General features: G+C 40.1%; 2 protein-coding genes across 4 annotated transcripts in view; one reads left to right on the top strand and one right to left on the bottom strand.

Moving 5' to 3' along the window:
• Positions 1–7337, bottom strand: part of LOC143281922 (putative ATP-dependent RNA helicase DHX34) — a 45043-nt gene extending 37706 nt beyond the window's left edge. Inside the window, exons 1-6 of one of the 3 annotated variants that reach the window (XM_076587222.1) lie at positions 7238–7337; positions 5253–6150; positions 4537–4898; positions 3143–3550; positions 1663–1890; positions 514–681 (exon numbers count right to left, since the gene is read on the bottom strand). In XM_076587222.1, coding sequence (XP_076443337.1) covers positions 514–681; positions 1663–1890; positions 3143–3550; positions 4537–4898; positions 5253–6135 — 2049 coding nt within the window. In that variant the 5' untranslated portion in view covers positions 6136–6150; positions 7238–7337. Of the gene's footprint in view, positions 1–513; positions 682–1662; positions 1891–3142; positions 3551–4536; positions 4899–5252; positions 6151–7186 lie in introns of all 3 variants that reach the window. The other 2 variants (XM_076587221.1, XM_076587220.1) reach the window with 2 other exon arrangements.
• Positions 7338–7656: 319 nt separating this feature from the next.
• Positions 7657–21878, top strand: LOC143282366 (uncharacterized). Its single transcript, XM_076587981.1, has 11 exons — positions 7657–7781; positions 8894–8987; positions 10544–10652; positions 11602–11703; positions 12545–12609; positions 13324–13401; positions 16810–16985; positions 18280–18484; positions 19208–19356; positions 20671–20839; positions 21235–21878. Exons 1-11 carry the CDS (start codon positions 7741–7743, stop codon positions 21298–21300), a joined length of 1254 nt encoding a protein of 417 aa, XP_076444096.1. The 5' UTR covers positions 7657–7740; the 3' UTR covers positions 21301–21878.
• Positions 21879–22939: the final 1061 nt, after the last annotated feature.

Consider the following 22939-nt stretch of genomic DNA (forward strand, 5'->3'; position numbering starts at 1 on the left):
CGTATTTGATCTTCTGCTTGCATATACACACGAAGGGGGTTCAGGCACTAGCAGGTCTGCACATATGTTGAAATCTCCACCCTTTACCCACCAGGCGCCGTCACCGTGATTCGAACCCGGCACCCTCAGATTGACAGTCCAACGCTTTAACCACTCGGCTATTGCGCCCGTCTATGCTGAACATCAAATATGCATGTTAAAGAATCCTGTAATCTATGCCAGTGTTTGATGGGTCATCAAAACAAAAAACAAACCCAGCATGCAAATCCCTGAAAACAAGAGTCTGACTGCCTAGGTGACAGGATAAAAACAGTCATGCACATAAAAGCCCACACACAGACACAAAAGTGAATGTGGGGGTTGCAACCCAAAAACGTAAAAGAAAAAGGAGCGTCTTTTCACTGTTAGCCACGCGAAATTTGGCCAAGCAGAGCAAACCGATAGGCCTAGTTTGCATCAGTTTGACATGGTACAGTATATGACACCAAAATGAGAAGCTTTCAGTTGACCAACCTTGCCGGAGTCCACCACAAAGCGCACACCGTCAATGGTGACGGACGTCTCTGCAATGTTGGTGGATACGATGCACTTCCTGACGCCCTCTGGTGGATAGTCAAACACTTTCTCCTGATCCTCCACCGACAGCGCACTGTGCAGAGGCAGGATGATCCAGCGTTTCATCTGCCGCATAGCGTTGACCACATCAACTGGTTTAAAAATCTAGTCATACAGATGAGATGATAAACGTAGGTCCCATGTGTAGCATGCACCGTGTTCACATAAAAGAACCTACAGCGACAAAAAGGCTGTCCCTGGCAAAAGTCTGTGGGGAAAATCCAGTTTGTTTGGAAAATAATTACACTTACCGGTAGAAAAGAGAAATTAATGAAATAACAATTTTAAAAAGGTGCTGCTCGACTATAGCTATGTGCTCTCCCTGAGGACAGCAGCCCAAATTTCACACAGAGACACCTGTTATGACAAATTGTAAAACAATGTAATACCATACAAATACAATACAATGCAATACAAAATTACAATACAAAGCAAAAGCCAATCAGTTTAAAAAAAACATTTCTCTAACACTGTGTCTTTAACATGCTGAAATGATCTAGACAAATGTTCAGCTGTCATTTATTTCCAGTTGTTCCTTCAACTAACAAACAAAAGCTATCATAGTGAACCAGAACCATTATGACAACACATAACATGTGTGCACAAACACACACACAAACTTCATCCATCTTCCCTACCTCACACACACACACCCATACACGCACACACATCCATCCTCCCCACCTCACACACACACACACACACACACACACACCCTCATCCATCCTCCCCACCTCACACACACACACACACACACAAACACCCTCATCCATCCTCCCCACCTCACACACACACACACACACACACACACACACACAAACACCCTCATCCATCCTCCCCACCTCACACACACACACATACACACACACAAACACCCTCATCCATCCTCCCCACCTCACACACACACACAGACACACACAAACACCCTCATCCATCCTCCCCACCTCACACACACACACACACACACACACACACACACACAAACACCCTCATCCATCCTCCCCACCTCACACACACACAAACAAACACACACACACACACACACACCTGAGCTGCATACAACTTCGCAGCCTCCACAACCGTCATGATCTCTGTCATTCCGCTGAGAAAAACGAGAAGGTCCCCCCGCTCGGTGGGTGGATACTTGTTGTCGATCAGCTGCAGAACACGGATGTAAGGAGTAGGGTCCAGCTTCTGAGGCCTTGCTGAGTACAGCTCGTTGTTGGGATTGAAGGGACAGTACTCTGTCTCTATGGGATACAGGCGTCCAGGCACCTGGTGTTGGGAGAAAAACAGGTTGGCATTGGCATTAATATCACCCAGTATTTTTCCCAATCTTTTTTTGTTCTGCTTCTACAGACGGGCGCAATAGCCGAGTGGTTAAAGCGTTGGACTGTCAATCTGAGGGTCCCGGGTTCGAATCATGGTGACGGCACCTGGTGGGTAAAGGGGTGGAGATTTTTACAATCTCCCAGGTCAACATATGTGCAGACCTGCTAGTGCCTGAACCCCCTTCGTGTATATGCAAGCAGATCAAATACGCACGTTAAAGATCCTGTAATCCATGTCAGCGTTCGGTGGGTTATGGAAACAAGAACATACCCAGCATGCACACCCCCGAAAACGGAGTATGGCTGCCTACATGGCGGGGTAAAAACGGTCATACACGTAAAAGCCCACTCGTGTGCATACAAGTGAACGCAGAAGAAGAGGAAGAAGTTCTGCTTCTACAAACAACAGAGTAAAATTGGATTGATTTTGTAACATGTTAGCAGCACTGGGCCAACCAGCTTGATTTGACTTGGTAAACTTCCGAGCATCTAACTTGTCATCTATTTTTAATCAAACAGGCCTCACGTTTTCTCTCCATGACAAGCCCTTGAAAACAGAGTTATGCTGTCTGTATAAAGATGATGTACAGACAATCATATAGGTAAAGCCTGCTCAGGTCAGCAAGTGAAAAGGTTATTCTAGCTAACTACAGAAGAACTTTTATCAAAAGAGAACTCACTAGCTTCTCCTCAATCTTCCCCACTTTGAAAAAAGTATTCTGCCTTTCAGAGAAGAGTCCTGATGAGTTATTTTTATGTCGAAACAGTCATTTCTTAGAAACATGAGACCATCCTAGTTACTAAAGATTATCATGAAGTCAGCTAGTTGCTTATCCCTGGGACATCAGCAAACTATTCTGCTACAAATCAATGCATTCACACAAACACTCACTCTCTTACATTCATGATCACACACCTAAACACATGCATATTTATACACACACAAACACTTGTGAGTGTTCACACAAACATACACACACACACAAGCACACACACACACACACACACAAGCACACACACATAAGCACACACACACACACTCACACACCCACACACATACACACACATTCTCTCTCTCCCTCTCTCATAGCTGTATGTACCTATCTACGTAAAACATGAGCCAGTCTTCCCTGTGCCCTCCTGTCAACTAAACCTTCACTTCGGCAGCCTCACCACTGCACCACAGTAACACTGACCTTGATGACAGGTGCCCCATCAAAGTAGTTGGAGAAGAGGGAGATGTTGATGGTGGCCGACATGAGCACCAGCTTCAGGTCTTTGCGCATCTTGAGCAGGCACTTGAAGACGCCCAGCAGGAAGTCTGTGTAGATGTGCCGCTCATGCACCTCGTCCACCACTATCACGCTGTACTGTGACAGCAGCTGGTCGCTCGACATCTGTCGTAGCAGCAAACCTTCCGTCAGGAACAGGATCTTGGTGGACCGTGTTTTAGTTTTCTCAAAGCGAACTTGAAACGCCACCTGGGAGCCATACTCATTGAGCGTTTCGTAGCTGACACGTTTGGCCAGGGAGATGCAGGCAATGCGCCGGGGTTGGGTGCAGGCAATTTTGTCAAAGCCAGCTTCCATCAGATACTGAGGCATCTAGAACACACAGGGAAAAAATAATGTTGCGTGCTGAGAGTTCAGCCAACATATAAAGAATCTGCATCTCTATCAGTGAAACAATTCAAAAGATGAAACAAAAGGATGTGAGAGTAGCATTAACAAAAATGCTGACGAGGAGATTATCAAATTCATGATGAAACTGTTAAAAAATGCAAATACTGTAGTGACAAAATATACAGTATATCCCTGGCTTCTTGGCCAAAGATCATCTAAAAGTAACTTACTTTTTTCCCCTTCTGTACCACACATAAAGTATAATGGTTCTGCACAGATGATCCTGTACTTGTACAAGACATTACTGACCTGTTGCCTGGTATCTTGGCTGAAAGATCTGTAACGAGTTAACTCTCAGTGTACCCCGTCCTCAAGCAAAACAATTCAGTTCACAGAGAACATCTTTTGGTACAGATTCATGCTGTGAGAAAATCAACAGCCATTCTAAAAAGAATAAAAGGTCTAAAAATAGGAATGGTGGCAGGCACCATGGCAGATTTGGTCAGGTGTTGGGACTTCTGATCCAGTGTTCACAAGTGATCAGGGTTTGAGGCATGTGCTGTATCCTTGGGAAAGCCATTTTACTCTGATCTTTCTCACTCTACCTAGGTGTGAACAGGTACTTGACTTTGGTCAGGGAAGGTTTAAATGGAGAGAACTGGGCCCTGCCTTCCAGTGCTGAACCCCAGACACGGTGGGTATGAATTCACTGCTTTGAAGGCCAAAAAAAACTCAACTATGGGATCGTGAATTGTTTAACCCCCTCCCCCACCCCTACCCCCCCTCCACCCCCCGAAAGCGGAGTATGGCTGCCTACATGGCGGGGTAAAAATGGTCATACACATAAAAGCCCACTTGTGTACATCCGAGTGAACGTGAGAGTTGCAGCCCATGAACGCAGAAGATGAAGAAGAAGAAGAATTGTTCTGAACTCTAAAAAGCCCAAAACGGTCAACTGATATATATACCTGAGTGGACTTGCCACAGCCAGTGTCCCCAGCCACCACCACAATCTGGTGCTGCTGTATCATGGACACAATCTTCTCCTTGTACTGGTAGATGGGCAGGTTCTTCTGGTCATGCCGGATCTTCCGAAGCTTCTGGAACTTCTGCTTCTGGCAGAAGTCCAGGTAGTGAAGGAGAATGCCACGGAACTGGCGGACCCTCTCCCGCGTCAGTTCAGGGTCCACCTCATAGTCCACCAGGCGACCTCGCTTGATGAAGTCCTCTGCGTCACGGCTCATCAGACACAGGTTGATGCGGTAGCGGCGGTCATAGTTCTGTGGGAGGTCCAAGGTTCTGGAGGATTCTGCCAAGGGTTTGCTGGGACCTGTACAGATTTGATCTGCTGTACTCTCTTTTTTGATGTGTGTGTGTGTGTGTGTTTGTGCAAGTGTATAAATATACATGTGTGTGTGTGTGTGTGTGTTTGTGGTAGTGTATAAATATACATGTGTGTATAAAGTGTCCTCATACTCTATCCTGATATGTGTGTGTGTGTGTGTGTGTGTGTGTGTGTGGAGTATAAATTTGTGTTGTCATGAATGTGTGTGTGTGGATGTGTGTTGGGGGCATGGGGGAGGGGGAGTGAGTGTAAGTGTGTGTGTGTGTGTGTGTGTGTGTGTGTGTGTGTGTGTGTGTGTGTGTGTATGTTTAGAAATGACAAAACAACTAAATTAACTACCTTTGCTACCCATGTCCCTTTCGGTTTCTGCTTTCTTCTTTTGGTAAGCTTGATACTTATCAAGAAAAGCCCAGAAATCTTCATAGTCCTTGGACCCTCTGGAGATGAGATCCTGGTCCCTGAAGAAGATTCTGTTCAGTGACGTTTTGTGTCTGCTGAAGTTGAAATTGAAGTCTGGCGTCACTTTTTCTCCGTCTTTGATGAGCTGATGTTCACGTTCTTTCTTTATTTGAAATGAATGTGCTGCCTGCAGGTCTGTATTGCCATGTGATGAGTCTTTGCTTTCATATCTTTCCTCATGTCTGCGCTGCCTGCCTCTGTTATCGTGAATGGATCTGTCAGGATCTGAACTTGTATAATCTTGAGTCAGATAACTTATGTCAGCCCTGCTACTGTCTTCTCTATTTGACCAGCGTGATCGTTTCTCCTTCTTTGGGTCAGAATGTTGTCTTTCACTGAAGTGCCTGCTGTCTGTGTCTTTGTCATCTTCTCTACTTTGATATCTTTGTTTACAAGAGTAATAATCATCATGTTTCGTTTGTGATTCTTCACTTTTAACTGCTTGTCTGCTGCATTTCTCCCTGTCCTCATCAGAGAGTATGTTCATCTCAGGACTATGACTGCCATGTTTTTTGCTGCCGGACTCCAGTTTCTTTCTGTGTCTTCCCTTGTCTTTCTTCGATTTATGATCACCACCTTTTCCAGATGGGGAAACTGTATCAAGTTCATGTTCTGGTGAATGTCTTCTGTTCTTTTTCTCCTTTTTGTGTGAGTCATGACGCTTTGATTTTTTATGCTTGTGTTTCTTGTGGTGCTTGTACGTGTCTTCCATGTCATCCCCTCCTCGTTTTCTTTTCCTTTGTTCTGGTGAGACATCAGACATGCTGGTTTGTGTAACCTGCCCAAATAAAAAAAGTTATGAATTTTGCTTCATTATTCCAAAATGTAACTCATCTGCAGACATAAAGACTGATCGTAATGTTAATCATGCATATACACACATGTATACAAAGGTTGCACACGCACACAAAATTATCTGATTTAATAATAATTATGACAACAATGATACTGTATATTTATATAGCACCTTTCACTCTACAAGCTCAGAGTGCTTTACATGAAAGAAAAAGTTACAAATTAAAATTTACATAAATCAATCATGATCACACTTTTCTCAATACCCCTCCCTCCTCTGATCCCCCATTTACCCTCTCATTTATAATGCATTCAAAGTGAGCTGACAAGGATGGTGTTGGAGAAGAAGGCAGCTATGAATGCTTATAGTTACAGCGATAGGTTTTAAAAGATGAGTTTTTAGCGAAGAGGGAAAGGCAGAGATTGAATCAGATGCACGGTCAAGCATTGCGCATCCAATGTTGGAAAATGCTTACTTGTGGGGACTCTCTTTTCTTCCCCACTTCAACCAAGCCAGCAAATGGCCTTACCAGGCCTACATGCTACACGCCGTAATATTAGAAGTAGTTAGTAGTAGTAGTAGTAGTAGTAGGGACTGGCATTTAACTGCCTAGGCCTCACGGTCTTTTTTTTTATGTCCTCTTCAATATCGGTAATATTGATATCATAGATATGATTATGAATATGACATAATGAGGAAGATTGTTCCAGATATGAGCAGCAAAGAGGTAAGAACATTCACCATAGCTTCCTGTACACAAGGAAGTTTCAGAAGATAAGTCAGAGAAAGAACGGAGAATTCTGGTGATTCATTAAATATTTGGGGACGTGAGGCGTCGTGATACAACAAAACAAAACTTGACTGCCAAACAATGTTATCAACTTCACTAACTCTTGAAAGATTACAGTAAAAAAAAAAAAAATAAAATAAAATAAAATAAAAGTAAAATTCTGGTTCAGTTTATCAAGTCAATAAACCGTTATGCGTAACCAGTTTTGTATAAAACACTATGACCTACCAATAAAGTATCTGGGACGTGAGACTTACGTCGTGATAAACAAAACAATACCTTGGATTTCACACAATGTTATCGACTTCTCAAGAACAGCCATAATTACTTATGAGACTAATATGATCCATTATTTCCTGTACGGAACGGTATTAAGTATGAATGACTTTAATTTTATATTCTGATAATTTCACTTTTCAAATCACAAAGTCTTAAAATGATTGCAATCGCAAAAACGTGATTCACTTTCACTTACAGTGGTGTCTGCAAACAAGGGACGTTACTCCGTATTTCTGAACAAGTCGATAAAAATACCATACTTCTGAAAAACAAATCAAACAAATTTGAGATAAGCTTCAGCAAAATTACGTTTTATTACCGAATTCTCTGAGACATAGGCGTAAGAAAACATAGGAATTTCTTATACTTTTTTTTCTGGCTTCTTTTTGTTCTCACTTGGTTTACAATATGGCGACTGTGTGAGCGCGCATTACAAACGACAGTGGGTGTCAATCGATTGTGAATTTCATTTTCAAGATATTGTGTAACTAAATCATCGGATCATGGCCACAGACGTCGCTGAGTTAGTCAAACATGCCAGAAGGTTTGTTTTGAACGCCACAGTAACTTGTGTTTACAGTACATGGTCTTAATGTGTGAATCTCCGTCGTGTTTCAGAAAGAAAAAAACAAAGTTTAAATACTTAAAACACTTTGAGAGTGAGACACATCAATGATAAATTCTTGAAAAACCCATCGCAATATTGATAGTCATCAATAATTATTTAATCAGTTTATGTGATGTTAGAAAATACAGACTGTATAGACACCATACACTGCAGTAAGAAGTCGAGGAAGATTATGAAAAAGGCAAACACGGCTTTTACTAGATAATTTGTGCATTTGTTATTGTTGTTTGTTTTGTTTTGTTTTTTGTTGTATTTCAAGACAGGCAGTAACACATTTCATATGAAAACTTTTAAAAAATTAGTCTGAAACACTAAAACTACAATATATATGTACATCATCCCCACCACCACCAACCACACATACTCAGTCATACTGACACATTAGTTATAAACACAACTGTAATGTAAACTCCTTCTTTCCATTACACGGCCATCACCTTGCGTATGAATCTGTCATCGTTGATGCATGCTGCATATTTTCATGTTTCCATAACCTCTGAACACCGACATGGATTACAGGATCTTGTGTGCATGTTTGATCTTTTGCATGTTTATACACACAACAACAAAAAAATGAAAAGAGGGTTTGGGTACAATCAGGTAAGCACATACGTTGATCTGAGATATCTGAAAAATCTCCACCTTTCACCCACCAGTTGTACTGAAACCCAGGATGGAACTCTCAAATGTTAGAAAACGTGGCAAGAATCCAGCACTGACCAGTCACTGATTCAGCCATCACACCTGTACACTCACTGACATACTCACACAAGCATGCACACAAACACACATGTATTTATAAATATGATATACACCAAGATAGAGGGATAAAAGAAAGATTAACGTTTAGAATGGGGGAAAAAACATGATTGTGTACTCTTCTACTTGAATATAATTATATATATTTAACTTAATCCTCTTCATACCCTGTGGTACATGAGGCTACCCAGTACCGCCAGAGATCTCCTCTGCTGCCAAAATGATAAGTATAATAACTAATGGCTTAAAGTATCTGATTGTTGATGCAGGGCAGTGTCAGAGATGCAGGAGAAGACATTTGAAGCCTGCAGTACAAACGTGGATGCTGCCAGTATCACCAACCAGCTGCAGCTTCTTACAAAGGTAGTAATTTTTTTGTTATTTGTTCTATAGAGCCCAGAAACACTTCACCTTCAGGATTTTTCTTTCATGCCAGACTTTAGATCTTTGCTTTCTTTCTTTTTTTCTTTCTTTTTTTAAGTCATGTGACATGTGAATAAAGAGAAAACAAAGTGGCAGTGTGTTGGTGTGTCCACCTGTACCAGCATGTCTCTGGGAGGGGTTGATAAAATGTGTGTTTGCATTTTATAAGCAACTGTATGTGGTATAAAAACCAAACATGGTAGTGATGTGAATTAATTGATGAGAGCTTTCCAGACATTCCCCTTCATGGCAATCAGCAGTGTGATAGGCAGGGTGAGAGTTCAAAGGTCATGGTCATCATTTGGCAAAATAGGAAGAAGAAAAAAAAGATTGATAGGGCTCACATCTTGAAGATGATCTTCCACATAATTTTCATCAAACTTATTATTTTGACTGGCCATGGTGACATTGTAATCCCTATTGAAAAGGTCAAGGACATGGTGTGGTATACATACTAATTACTATATATGGCAGTTGCAAGAAAAATTGTAGAAACAAAGTGGCAGTGTGTTGGTGTGTCCACCTGTACCAGCATGTCTCTGGGAGGGGTTGATAAAATGTGTGTTTGCATTTTATAAGCAACTGTATGTTGTATAAAAACCAAACATGGTAGTGATGTGAATTAATTGATGAGAGCTTTCCAGACATTCCCCTTCATGGCAATCAGCAGTGTGATAGGCAGGGTGAGAGTTCAAAGGTCATGGTCATCATTTGGCAAAATAGGAAGAAGAAAAAAAAGATTGATAGGGCTCACATCTTGAAGATGATCTTCCACATAATTTTCATCAAACTTATTATTTTGACTGGCCATGGTGACATTGTAATCCCTATTGAAAAGGTCAAGGACATGGTGTGGTATACATACTAATTACTATATATGGCAGTTGCAAGAAAAATTGTACTTGAAGACTGTTCAAAAGAAAGGTCTTGCATACACTTCTTACATTGAACAGTGATTGATCATCGTGAGAACAAAAATATTCTGGAGTCAAGGTGAGGGGTCAGAGCTCAAGTTCATGGCATGGCATAAATGAAAAGATCTTTGACAGAGTTTGGGGTTTTCAATTTCATCAAATTTTCATCAACTTAGTAAAGTGATTCATTTTGGCCAATACATGAGTGCATTTGAAAATCAGTGATACAGATGAAGTTGCAAGGTCACAAGAGTGTGCTATTAAACATGTTATGATGCAAGATAATAATTTTATGTTTTAATTGCAGTGTCATTTTTCTCTGTTTCATGATTTTAGTGTTCAATTTAGTGGGTATTGTGTTTAAGTCTTGGGAGCCTGCCTTTTCTGATTTTACTCCTCTTTTTGCTTTATTTTAAAACTCTTCCATTACTGTGGTAAGCACATATGGATATCTGAAAGCTAATGGTGAATGTTGAATGCTACATAAATATGGTGGAATTTTAAGGTTCGGCTCAAGAGTCCAAAGGCTTCTTTGAATGGAGTGAACTTGAATGTAATGAGAGTGTTGTGTGTGTGTCACAGAGCAAGCAGGATGTGAAGGACAAGTTCCACAAAACCCTGACCATCAACAGCTTCATGCAGAACCTGACCAAGCCCAGGGAGCAGTGGGATGCCATCGTGACACAAAATGGTCTCTCTCTTTTTGTGCTGATTCAAACTTTAAAGGCTTTTTTTTTCCTTGTGCATATTTAGAAGGATGTCATGTAGACTGTGTTGTTGGTAAGTTAAATCACAAAGATGTGAGTAGGTTTAACCCCTGATTTTCTATGGATGCATCAATATATGCCATTCCAGATGTGGTATTAAGATGAATTTATGTCCATGCAGTGATGAGATATGATAAAAATTGAAGCTGTGTTTTCTGTTTATAGCTGTCATTTTCTTACATTATCTAACCAGAACTGAACATGCAGTGGAATGTACATTAAGATGATGCATGTGAGTTTTTTGTTTGTTTTTTTGTGGTTTTTTTGCTGCCCCATCGTCTACACCATTTCAGTGGCATTACTCCCACGCCGCTCATCTAGATTCCCCCATACACAGCCATACCCAGGTTCGTCCGTCACAGTTCCAGCGTCGGCAGTCCACAGGGAACCATTGATGTTAGGTCGCCAGTAGGCCACACACCAGAGGAGACCCTGCACTGCTGCTGAGTCACTTCGGTAGTGTTTAGTGGTGCCTGTTCTGATTCAACGTACTTAGGACACCACCTACTAAGCCCCCTACTAACAACAATAATGGCTTAGTCGCGGAGCCAGACTGTAGTTAATGTGAGTTGTATCGCCTTCATGTTTATGGTGTGTGTCTTGGAAACGTTTTAAGATTAGAGATTGATGTGTGACATGTTTAAGGTATTCAAAAGAAAAGAAAGATCATTTGAAAGAACCCTATCAGTATATAACTATCACTGACCAACCTACAACTAAACAAAACAAAATCTAATGTATGCAGTCAGAACCTATGTTAGCAGGTAAAATCAATGTGTACAGCATATATTCATAAATATGTATAGCATGCTCTTTTGTAGGTCATTTTTCTTTATTTGTTTGTTCTTCTGTTTTTATGATGTCTGTTATCAGACGAAGAACTGCAAACTGCCAGGAGCACCCTGAAGGAGGCCCAACACAAAATAGACGATAAGAAGACCAATATTATGCAACTCAATGCTGTCACTGCTGAAGGTAATACCAGTGTTACCAGTGCACAGCTGTTTACAGCAGCAGATTTAGTAATAATAATGAAAATAGATATATTTATACTAATTATAGCTTTTTTTTTCTTTCTTTTTTGCTTTTTTTTTTGCTTTTTTTTTTCTCCTTTATTATGATTTTTAGTAATCTTGGAATGTTAAATTAAGCGGAAGCGCAGCTTAGTCTTATTTGCCATAAGGAACTTAAAGGTTCGGATAATAAATAATGAACTGTGTTTTGTGAGTTTTACTTGATATCAAATTTTTCTGATAGATCTGACAGTTTTGTTTTTAATGCTGTTGACTGTTTATACAGATATGGCCCTGTGGGTTTGGCTGGACAAAAATTAACTTTTGGGGATTTTTTGTGGTTATAATATTGAAAATCATATTTTGATAGGTCACCTTTTAATTACTAGATTAGTGTACAAAATGCAATGTGCATATCTATCAGAATGCCACTGCCTATCACTTTCTGATTGTGAGTAAGTAATACACTACATATTTTATTGCAGTTTTCCATTTTGTTCTTTTTCTTCTTCTTACTTGTATTCATCTTTGTGTGTTGTGGGTGGCTGGTTTGTTTTTGTTTTTTTTTGTGTGTGTGTGTTTTCCTTTTGGGGGGATTAGGGGGGGGATTTTTGTCTTTTTTTGTTGTTCTTTTTTTGGATTAATTATTTATTGTGGTTTTTGTTGTTCATTGATGAAATTTACTATTTTAAGCATTAAGACTGATAATAACTTGATTTTTTTTTTTAATTAAGCAGTTTTAAAAGGTATATTATATATATGCAACCAGTGCTCTGTAAAAATATTTTTTGTTTTTTTCTCAGCTCTGGCTTTGTATAAGCAAAATATGAAGAGTCTGGAAACAAGAGTGCAGTGCCTGGAGAAAATGGTCAGTATTATATGGAAATATCAAATGTATATTGTAAATTACCCTGTAGTTCATAATCAAATGAGTTTCATCTCTTAGAAGTACTGTTGGTACTCTCCCAGTTGATACACAATCACAATTAGATGCTGATGAAAACACAACAGCACCAAACAGCAGAGGGGGCAAATTTCTTTCTGCTGCTCTGAAACTTGTTCATGCATATGCAGTTGATAAAGGTGATTAATTATTTTGTGTACAACTTTTGTACTTCTAGCTGATAGCATCTGTTGTAATTTGTATGATTTTTGTTTTAAGTGGTTGTCTACTGATCTCTTCATAATAAAGTTATTATCTTATCTTATCTTATCTTATCTTATCTTATCTTATCTTATCTTATCTTATCTCACGCATGCATGCACACACAGACAGACAGACATGCACTCACACATCCACCCACCCACATATTCATTTGAATACAACAAAACATTTTTTTCTAATGTTCCATTCATTTTCCTTTCAGAAAATATTTACTTTTATCTATGGCAGCTAATCAGTCAATACAGGTTTGTTTGTTTTTTCTACATCTATCCCATTTTTTGTGAGAATTCTCCAACAAATAGGATTTCGTTAATTGTCAAATTCCTAGGCAGGCTAAATGTTAAAGAGCGTGTGTATTATTATTTTTAACAGGTAACTGTAAATGTACATCTAACAAAAGCCCCACTGTGTGTGCAGTGTGAAGAGTTGGAGACATTACAGGAAAGCCTGAACAGCTTTGGAGATGAAGATGAGTCACTCACCAAAGAGGTACAGGTAGGTACACTAACAGAAAGACAGGTGTACCACTCTGCACACAGTGGCTTGAGAAACAGTACTATGATCACTTAGATAATTACGCACAAAGAACTACACCAGGCAAGATTGAAGAGATGGCAACAAGAAAGATCTGAACAGACACCATTGTGAAGGTACCAATGCAAAGGTTCTTCTGCCAGCTTTGCATGGGTGACAGTTTTTCCTGACTGAACTTAAGTTACTGTTCAGTCTAGCATTGAAACCTGCCTTCAGTTTTTCTACAGATCAGTGGCACAGTCAACACATGTGCCACATCTTTCATGCATTGTATCATCTGTCCACAAAATTAGCAGCAAAAACTGAACATGATCTCATACTCTTGATATCATGTTCATGAGCATCTCATTTTGAACTAGGCAGAAGCACAAATTTTTACAGGATCATTGAACAAAAAGAAAAAATTATTTCTTTATTACTTTGGCCTTTTTTTTAGATTATTGTTTTTGAATGTTTATATAGTTTTATTTGTTTCATTTATATTTATCATTTATTCATCTCCCATGAGAATGAAAAGTAATTATTAAAGGCCTGCAAAGTGCTTGCGAAAAATCCCTGGGAATATCAATCAAAATGCAGGTTCACGGTTGGACAGTTATTTTGCCTGACCACTCCAGCTCTCGCTTCTCTGACAGGCTGTCATGAGTTGGGGAACCTATTTCTGGCTGCAGGACATGGGAAAGGGGTGGTCTGTTGATATTGTTTTCACTGAGCAGCAGTGCCCCAGTACCACTGTTTACTCTTACCACTTACCCTATGCCTCCTACCAGTTAAAAAAATGGTCATAACCCGAGCTCCCATGCAACCCTCCCCACGCCCCCAACCCCCACTCTCTCTCTCTGTGCTGATTGGTGTAAAAACAATATTGCCATATGACGTTGCCTGTTGATTCTGCTATACTTATAATTGAAACTTTTTTCAGGCGATTATACATTTTTATTTTACTGAACGATTATAAAACGTTAGTGGATTACTTCAAATGAAAAGCTGAATACCGCAAGATATTTCTGATTTTTCGTGTGGGTTTTTTTCGAGAGTCCTTTAGTTTACTCATTTTTGGCTGATAGATTGTGAGCGGATTTCTTCATTTTAGATGATGAATGCCTCATTTGCTTATTTAATAACTGAAATACATGTTCTCGGTTTGTCTGTCCCCAGCTATCACGCATGCACACACACACACACACACACACACGCACATACAAACTCTCTCTCTCTCTCTCTCTCTCTTTCTTGCGCAGACAAACTGAAATTCCAGACGTGAGCAGCCAGATGCTCCGTGACCTGGCCGGCAGGGTTTTCGTTGTCAGTGTATTTACTTCAGACTGACGATGGCTGCTACACTCAGAACCTTCATGAAACATATAAGGACTGGATTGGTCCGCCTCTGCACCTTTTGACTGACAGCGCGAATTTCAAATTCGGAAGTAGGCCAACGCAGAATTATTTTCTGAATCTCGCAAAGCTGAGAGATTTTGCAGTAGATTTTCTATTTGGATGTTAGGGCAAGATAAAAAAAAAAATGTACTTATGCAAACTTATAGTTGTGTTTGTGGCCTGACGGTATGTTTATTTCTGTGAAGAAAAATCGATGTGGAGCGGTCATTTCCCCATCAGAACCCGAAAAGGAAAAGCTGAAGACACACCTCTTTTTACTTAGGGTTTTTTGCGGGTCTTTAACACTCTGAACTGAACTCACTTTAGACATGTGGTATCTAATGCTGCAGTATAGCTTGTGATTTGTCAAGTTGGCATGCTACATCAATAGATGCAGTAGAGTTACTTCTGGAGTTTTAATTCATGTCAGATGCTTCATTTCTTTTACAGAGTTCAAGGAAAAACATGCATGCTGTACATTTTGAAATCATATCCATTTTGCATAGAAAAGATGGGGAATGTTTCAAAGCAAGTGAAAAACTCACTGTGTAAAAATATGTATGACTTTCTTTTTCACCATACCCACCTCTTCTTTTTTTTTCCTTTTTTTTTTCTTCAATACTTCACAACCTTCCGATGATGACAATAAGTTAATCATCAAAATATGGATGTGAAAGGCTGAACAGGAAGATCGATTCATCTGTTTATTAACTTTTGTGTGTGTGTGAGTCGTAGTGAGGCACTCGCTAAGTAACTGGTTTCTGTCTTCATGAGACGATGATGAGGACAATGCAACAGAAGTGCTGAAACTGTATGTTAGTATTTATTGTACATTATTATGTATGGTTTTTTTGTTTTTTGTTTTTTTTTGCCAGATATTGACTTAAAAGGTTGGGGAAGGCAATGTTGAGAAAGGGAAGTGCAAGGTAGCATCGGTGGAGAGCAAGTTAGAACAAGAGAGGCAAGGCCTTCAAGACTCACTTGTGATACACTTAAAAAAAAAAAAAAAATCTAATCGTTAAAATGTGTTCTGTATTTGTTATTATAAAGCTTCGCGTTAAAAAAAAAAAAAAAAAGTCCTAACCAGATTCGAATTAAGTCCCCTAGCATTAATTACAGAGTAATTTCCCTTTTTTTACTATCTGCACCAAAACGTTTGCAAAATAAATAAAACTTCCATGCTTAGCAAAAGAAGTTCCTGTTTGAACAAAAAATGATAATAATGACTGCTCTTGTTGTTGGGTCAGAATATCAGATCAAAGTGCCAAGTTTAGAGAATACAAAAAATATGAATATAACAGTAAATGCAGTTTGCATATAATTAGCTTTTTTTTTCTTTTTTTTTTTTTTTGCCCATCCCAGAGGTGCAATATTGTTTTAAACAAGATGACTGGAAAGAACTGAATTTTTCCTATTTTTATGCCTAATTTGGTGTCAACTGACAAAGTATTTGCAGAGAAAATGTCAATGTTAAAGTTTACCACGGACACACAGACACACACACACACACACACACACACACACACACACACACACACAAGTGAGTCAAAAAGGGGAATGCTAGGTAAGAGCAGGTAGTAAAGGCAGGACAGGTACTGCTCAACATGGACACCTCACGTCCCCTTTTTCTTCCAGTTCTTTAACTATTGGAGTATGGCTACATACATGGCAGGGTAAATAAACAAAATGGTCATACAGATAAAATGTTACATGTCTGTCTGAGTATTTATGTGTACATGCCTGAAATATGATTGAATGACACAGGAAACGAATGATGAGCACCCAATGGCAGCCATCAGTCAGCTCTACCCAGGTAGGCAGTCTGTTGTGCAAATGACTCTGTGATTGTAAAGCGCTTAGAGCCTGGTCTCCAACCGAAGATAGGTGCTGTGCAACTATCCATATCATTATATCATCACCATTCTCTGTGTTCTCACCATCATAACATACCCTACTACATACACGTGTATGTGTGGTTGGCCCCCCTGACAGGCCCAACTGGCCCAGTGCAACGAGGAGTCTCACGCATGCCGTAAGGAGCTGCTGCGTCTGCAGCACAAGAAGGCGCAGGTGGAGCTGCGTGTGTCACACCTGGAGGAGGACCTGCAGCAGCTGCATCTGACCCTGGATGAAGACCAGGAGCGCATGGACACCCAGTGCCTGCTCAGGTATTCTGCCCATGTCATAAAGGCTTCATATAAGGTTTTGAAAATTTGTATAAAAGAAAAAGAAAGAAAAAAGATAATTAAAAAAAAAAAGACATGCTGTTTTTAAGTCCTCAAAAGTCTTTAAAAAACTGATCCAGGATTGTATAAAAGATTTGTCAGGGTTTCATATGGAAATTCAAAAGCTTAGAACACATGTCCTAGGAAAATCAATAGGACAACTTGGAAATCTTCAGGCAAGGTGTTGGGACGCTTCGGAAGAATAGTTAGTAATTTTTTTTTTTTTTTTTTTTTTTTTAACTTTTCAGGTTAACTTTCTGTTGAAAAAGAAAACAAAAAGAAACAAAGAACCACACAGCAACAATGTGGACTGTTTGGCAAGTTCTACAGAACTGCAGTCAAATCTGCTTTTCAAAGTGATATCTGTAACTTAGGAGGTAGATTTGAAATTCATTAATACTGGCTTGATCAGCTGATAGGGACTGTGATCCAGGCTGCTGTGTACAGGTGACTTCTCTTTGTCATAGTGTGTGTCCACAGAGAAGCCTTGGTAATTTCCTATTTTAGAACCCTAGATTCAGGGACTTATTTCAAAGCAATTTTCATGCATAGTTTGAAGCAATATTGCCATTAGTAGATGTTGAGACCCATTTTCTGTGGTTTTCAACTCTAATTTGAGGATTAATGTTCTTGATTTTTTATGTGGATCCAGTTGCCACATTAATGTGAAGCCATCTTTCCAGGTTCTCAAAATTGTCTTCAATGGCGTATTCACTCTGTCATATTCAGAGAGCTACTCTTTCTGTTTTTAACCCCCTAAACCATACAAAGATAAACAAAAAACATGGTGACTTAAGTGGACTTTCAATCTGAGGGTCCGGGGTTCGAATCTTGATAATGGCACCTGGTGGGTAAAGGGTGGAGATTTTTCCGATCTCCCAGTTCAACATATGTGCAGACCTGCTTGTGCCTGAACCCCCTTCATGTGTATATGCAAGCAGAAGATCAAATACGCACGTTAAAGATCCTGTAATCCATGTCAGCGTTCAGTGGGTTATAGAAACAAGAACATACTCTGCATGCACACCCCTGAAAGCAGAGTATGGCTGCCTACATGGCAGGGTAAAAACGGTCATACATGTAAAAGCCCACTCGTGTGCATACGAATGAACGTTGGAGTTGCAGCCCACAAACGAAGAAGAAGAATCTTGAATGTGTGTGTGTGTGACAGACAGACACGTATGTGATGTGACCAAATGTGTTTGACATGAGCAGATGTATGTATGTGTGGCACCAGATTGGAGAAGAGTATCAGCAGCATGGAAGCATGGAGTGGAGTGACGTGCAAGGTCCCCAACTCAAACACCATCGTGGTCAGCTTTCCCCCCAGTCAGTTTGCCTCAACATCTCCATCCTTCAACGCCAAAGATGACCTTACCCTTCAGGTCACTTTGACCTTCCAGGAGAACAGTTTGGGTTCCCTGCGTCTGAGTAAAGTCCAGGTTTGTCTGAGCACCTCTCTCTTTCTCCCTACCTTTTCTTGGAAGGGTGGTATGTACTGATAGTGAGCACTTTCTCTTCCTGCTTTGTTATTGCCCCTGCCCTCTTGACTTGGTTACATCATCCGTTTACAAATATCAGTCCTTGAAAGTGGAGTGTAGCTGCCTAACAAGTGGATTGAAAATGTACGAGTTAACGTTGGAGTTGCACCCCCAGAACACAGATGACAGTCTAGAGATCTCTGTCCCAGTCTTTTTGAATGTTGATGCTTGTGGCAACATTTATAGCTCTGTTTCTTTCAATTTGTTCCCATGATTTGCTTTCAGATCTCTCTCTCTCTCTCTCTCTCTCTGTCAGTGGTTATATCTCTTGTGATGTGTGGTGCTGTTTGCACAGAGACAGGCATGAGATCTCTGTCCCAGTCTTTGTGAATGTCTGTGCTTGTACCAACATTTATATCTGTTTCTTACCTGATTTTTTAAAAGAACTCTCTCTCTCTCTGTGATGCTGTTTGATGGTGTGTGCACAGAGCAACATTTCTAGCTGTTTCTTTCCTGATTTTCTAAAACAAGTCTCTCTCTGATGCTGTTTGGTGTGTGAGATTTTCTAAAACAAGTCTCTCTGTGATGCTGTTTGATAATGTGTGCACAGAGCAACATTTATAGCTGTTTCTTTCCTGATTTTCTAAAAGAACTCTCTCTCTGATGCTGTTTGTGTGTGCACAGAGCAACATGGCAAGTTTTGACCTGGCCGACCTATGGGGGGGAGAGGGTGAGGACAGTGTGGACAGTGTCCCCTCCCTCATCCACACCATCAAACAGCGATGGCTGTCCCATGTCCCGCTGCTGTCAGAGGTCAACCAGCTGCGCAGCAAGTAGGATATGCTTGTCATCTTTCATTTCACTATGTGTTATTAGTGTCATTGTCTCTTGTTTCATGTCAAACCACATTCTTTCCACCGCATTTAATAATGGAAGATCAAAGTGGTGGCGTTGTTATAAAGTGAAGTAAGTGAAATTTCCATATCTCTTAGAGTGGAACTGATTGATCTGAACAAGGTGAGACAGTGATACTTGTCTTTATGATTAGAACTAGAAGTTATACACTTGCATACCATATAAAATCCAACTTATTTTACTAAACAAAGTGATAAAATCAAAAGTAAAAGTCTTGATAACGGATGGTTGGTATTGACCACCTTCAGAATAGTGCAGTGGAAGGTGGCAGAATGGTTAAGACGCTTATCTGCTAATACAGTGCCCATACGGTCTGGGTTCCATTCCCCCTCTCGCCCTTTCTCCCAAGTTTGACTGGAAAATCGAAATGAGTGTCCAGCCATTGGGGTGAAACAGTAAACCAAGGCCCCATGTGCAGCATGCATTTAGCACACTGAAAGGGAACCCATGACAAAGAAAGTGTTGTCCTCTGACAAAATTCTGTAGAAAAAAATCCTCTCTCATAGGTACACAGTATACATGCACTTAAGGCCTGACTAGCACGTTGGGTTATGCTGCTGTCAGGCATCTGCCTAGCAGATGTGGTGTAGTTTATATCCATGCATCTGTTGGAACACAGTGGTGCCTCCTTGAGAAACTGAAACTGAAAGCTATGGTCCTTTGATTGTCACACTGTAGACTTGGGTGTTCTTTATGCTCAAAAGTGCTTGAAGATCTCATACTTGTAACATGGGATATTCATGGGTATCGTTTCCTTAACATTTATCACACCACAGATTGTTTGCAAAAATGTGTTAACACATTTTTATCACACAAGAAACTGTCAACAGATTTTATCACAAGATTTTGGCAAACAGCTTGTGCTATTGTCTCTGGCTGTTCTGAGCTGCAGGAGAATGGGGAATATAGCTGAAGGGAAATTACTGGTAATTGGCAAAAATCAAAAGTAGGGGTGAAATTGGTGCATTAAAGTCGTTGACAGAAAACATGACTCCCTTAAACACTGTTCAACATTATAAAAAGCATAAATTGTCCATCGTAACAAAAAACATAGACAAATAAGTATGCATAAAAAAAAGTACGTGCTCCACAGACTTGCAAGCGACTGAGGCCAAAAAAAGAAACACCACCCCCCCACCCTGCCAAAAAAAAAAAAAAAAACCCAGAAAATGTGACTCCCTGACTCTTAAGTCTAACCAGGCATGACAAGTGTGGACGCCCCTGTCCCCCAGGTTTGCCATAGACTGGATCCAGCAGGAGAGCACGCTCAGGGTGATTGTGGGCAAAGGAGGTGGCATCGTCTGCTCTCTACACATCCCCTCTGGCTATCCACACCAGGGGCAGGTCACCCTTACCAACGTCATGGGCGCTTCTGACACGTTTGTCGTGGAAGACCTCAAGGTGAGTTTCCAGCCCTGCATTGTTGTTTTTGATAAGTTGCCACTTGTTTTCAACCCTTTGCTTTCTGTGTTGAATGTCTCTTTCCCTCCTCTTGAAAGAACTGTTCTTGTCTGAATCAAAGTCATTTATGGTAAACTGTAACATTCCAGCTGAAAATAGAATCCAAATTGCTTGGAAAATATGTGCTAGAAATGTCTTTTCTGTAAGTGCTCTTTGCATCTGCCCTTTTTCTTTTCCTTGTATCATTTTTTCCTTTATCATTTTCTGTTTTACTAGTATATTCAACTGTATTTTTCCAGATTTGCAACAACAAAAAATTCTCTGCGAAGTTGGAAAATGGAGAATTTTATGGGAATATGCATATTTTAGTTTGTGCTGTTGATCCTGTGTTTCAGCCCTCCACAGGCAGGAGACTGGAGGATTGGGTTTGCTTCCTGGAGGACTTGTTTGGGAAGCCCTGAGGTGTCTTTGCTGACACAGCCATGTATGGCAAGTACTACATCCATGCAAAGGACCTTGATGCCTGAGTAATGTTGCCTGATTAACCCTGACATTTATGTTCTGAAACAGTGCTACCAGTACTGTGCACATCTGGAGGTTCTAACATAGCACCAGTACTGTGCACACCTAGAGGTTCTGGCATAGCACTTTCAGTACTGCACTGTCCCAGAGGGACAGGCACACAGCTACATATATCGCAAATGTACAGATGTCAAATTAGGAAAACCCAAACTTAATACTGATGTAGAACAGTGTGGCATCAACATTGACGCAAACACTACATACACCAAGAGGTCACAATTGAAAAACTAGCTTAGTGCAGTAGTACTGCCAAAGCATTTGCGGCATCTGTGCTTTGTAAGCACAGCAATAAGACACATAGCCAGCATCTAAACTGCAGAAGATTATAAGTCTATTGTATTTACAGTAACAATGGTTTGACAAATAATTTTTATTCTACTTATGTGCTCCACATGAGACATTAAATGTATAGCCAGCATCTGGGCTGTACATGATTTTAAGCCATGTGCACCAACAATGGATCAACAGCATTTGCGGCATCTGTGCTTTGTAAGCACAGCAATAAGACACATAGCCAGCATCTAAACTGCAGAAGATTATAAGTCTATTGTATTTACAGTAACAATGGTTTGACAAATAATTTTTATTCTACTTATGTGCTCCACATGAGACACATTAAATGTATAGCCAGCATCTGGGCTGTACATGATTTTAAGCCATGTGCACCAACAATGGATCAACAGATGATTTTTTTTCGTATCTGTGTATTACAGGAGACACATTGCCAGTGTCCGGACTGCAAAAATTATAAGCCTGATGTATGTACAGCAACAATGGACTGACAGAATTTTTATTTTGTATCTGTGTATTGCATGTTGTTCTTCAGACTGACTGAGGGCGTGTTTCTGTGCGTGATGTATGTGACCTGACCATCAACACTTTGCAGTAAGAACAGAAAGCAGACCAAGAATCATCCATCACTTTTTTGTCTGTGGAGTTGGTTAGAATGGTCATTTTTCATATGTGCATACATTTATATTAAACTTGTGCACAAACACTTCACCTACATGTGTACTTCGTGTATTTTCCAATACATGAGCAACTCTCACAGTCACCTGAGCCACAAAGAAGTCATCACTTGATGCAATGCATGTACTTTTATCTCACTTTTTATTTCTGAAGGCTTGGCTTGTTTTTCAGACCTGTTATGGCCTTTGTGGTCAGACAGAGGTTATGAAACAGGATTGGTAATTGTAAATAATATTGGGGTGTACCAGCCAGGTGTCTGCCTCTATTGTCAGTGTTATCATTTTATGTTTACATTTTTTATGAAAATAGCAAAAGCAAAATCATGTGGATGACTGGATATATGTGTAAATATGTATTGTTATTGTTCAATCATTTGCTTTTATCTAATATATCGTCAGGACTTCAGTGAGTTTATGATTATTCTTTGTGAGAGGGTGTGTGTGTGTAAAAACAGGACTTAGTATAACCTACCATGACATAAAGTTAAATACTTCCTTTTTTTTCCAAATTAAAAACCAAGTAGTTATAATCATAAAGTTGTATGCATTC

The sequence above is a fragment of the Babylonia areolata genome, chromosome 5, assembly GCF_041734735.1.
Source record: "Babylonia areolata isolate BAREFJ2019XMU chromosome 5, ASM4173473v1, whole genome shotgun sequence".
Taxonomy (NCBI): domain Eukaryota; kingdom Metazoa; phylum Mollusca; class Gastropoda; order Neogastropoda; family Buccinidae; genus Babylonia; species Babylonia areolata.

Excerpts from the sequence above, each read along its gene's own strand:
- LOC143282366 (XM_076587981.1), top strand. The coding sequence starts at position 7,741 with ATGGCCACAGACGTCGCTGAGTTAGTCAAACATGCCAGAAG. Across the intron at positions 8,988-10,543 it reads AGCTGCAGCTTCTTACAAAG|AGCAAGCAGGATGTGAAGGA; the intron begins GTAGTAATTTTT and ends TGTGTGTCACAG. Across the intron at positions 11,704-12,544 it reads CAATGCTGTCACTGCTGAAG|CTCTGGCTTTGTATAAGCAA; the intron begins GTAATACCAGTG and ends TTTTTTTCTCAG.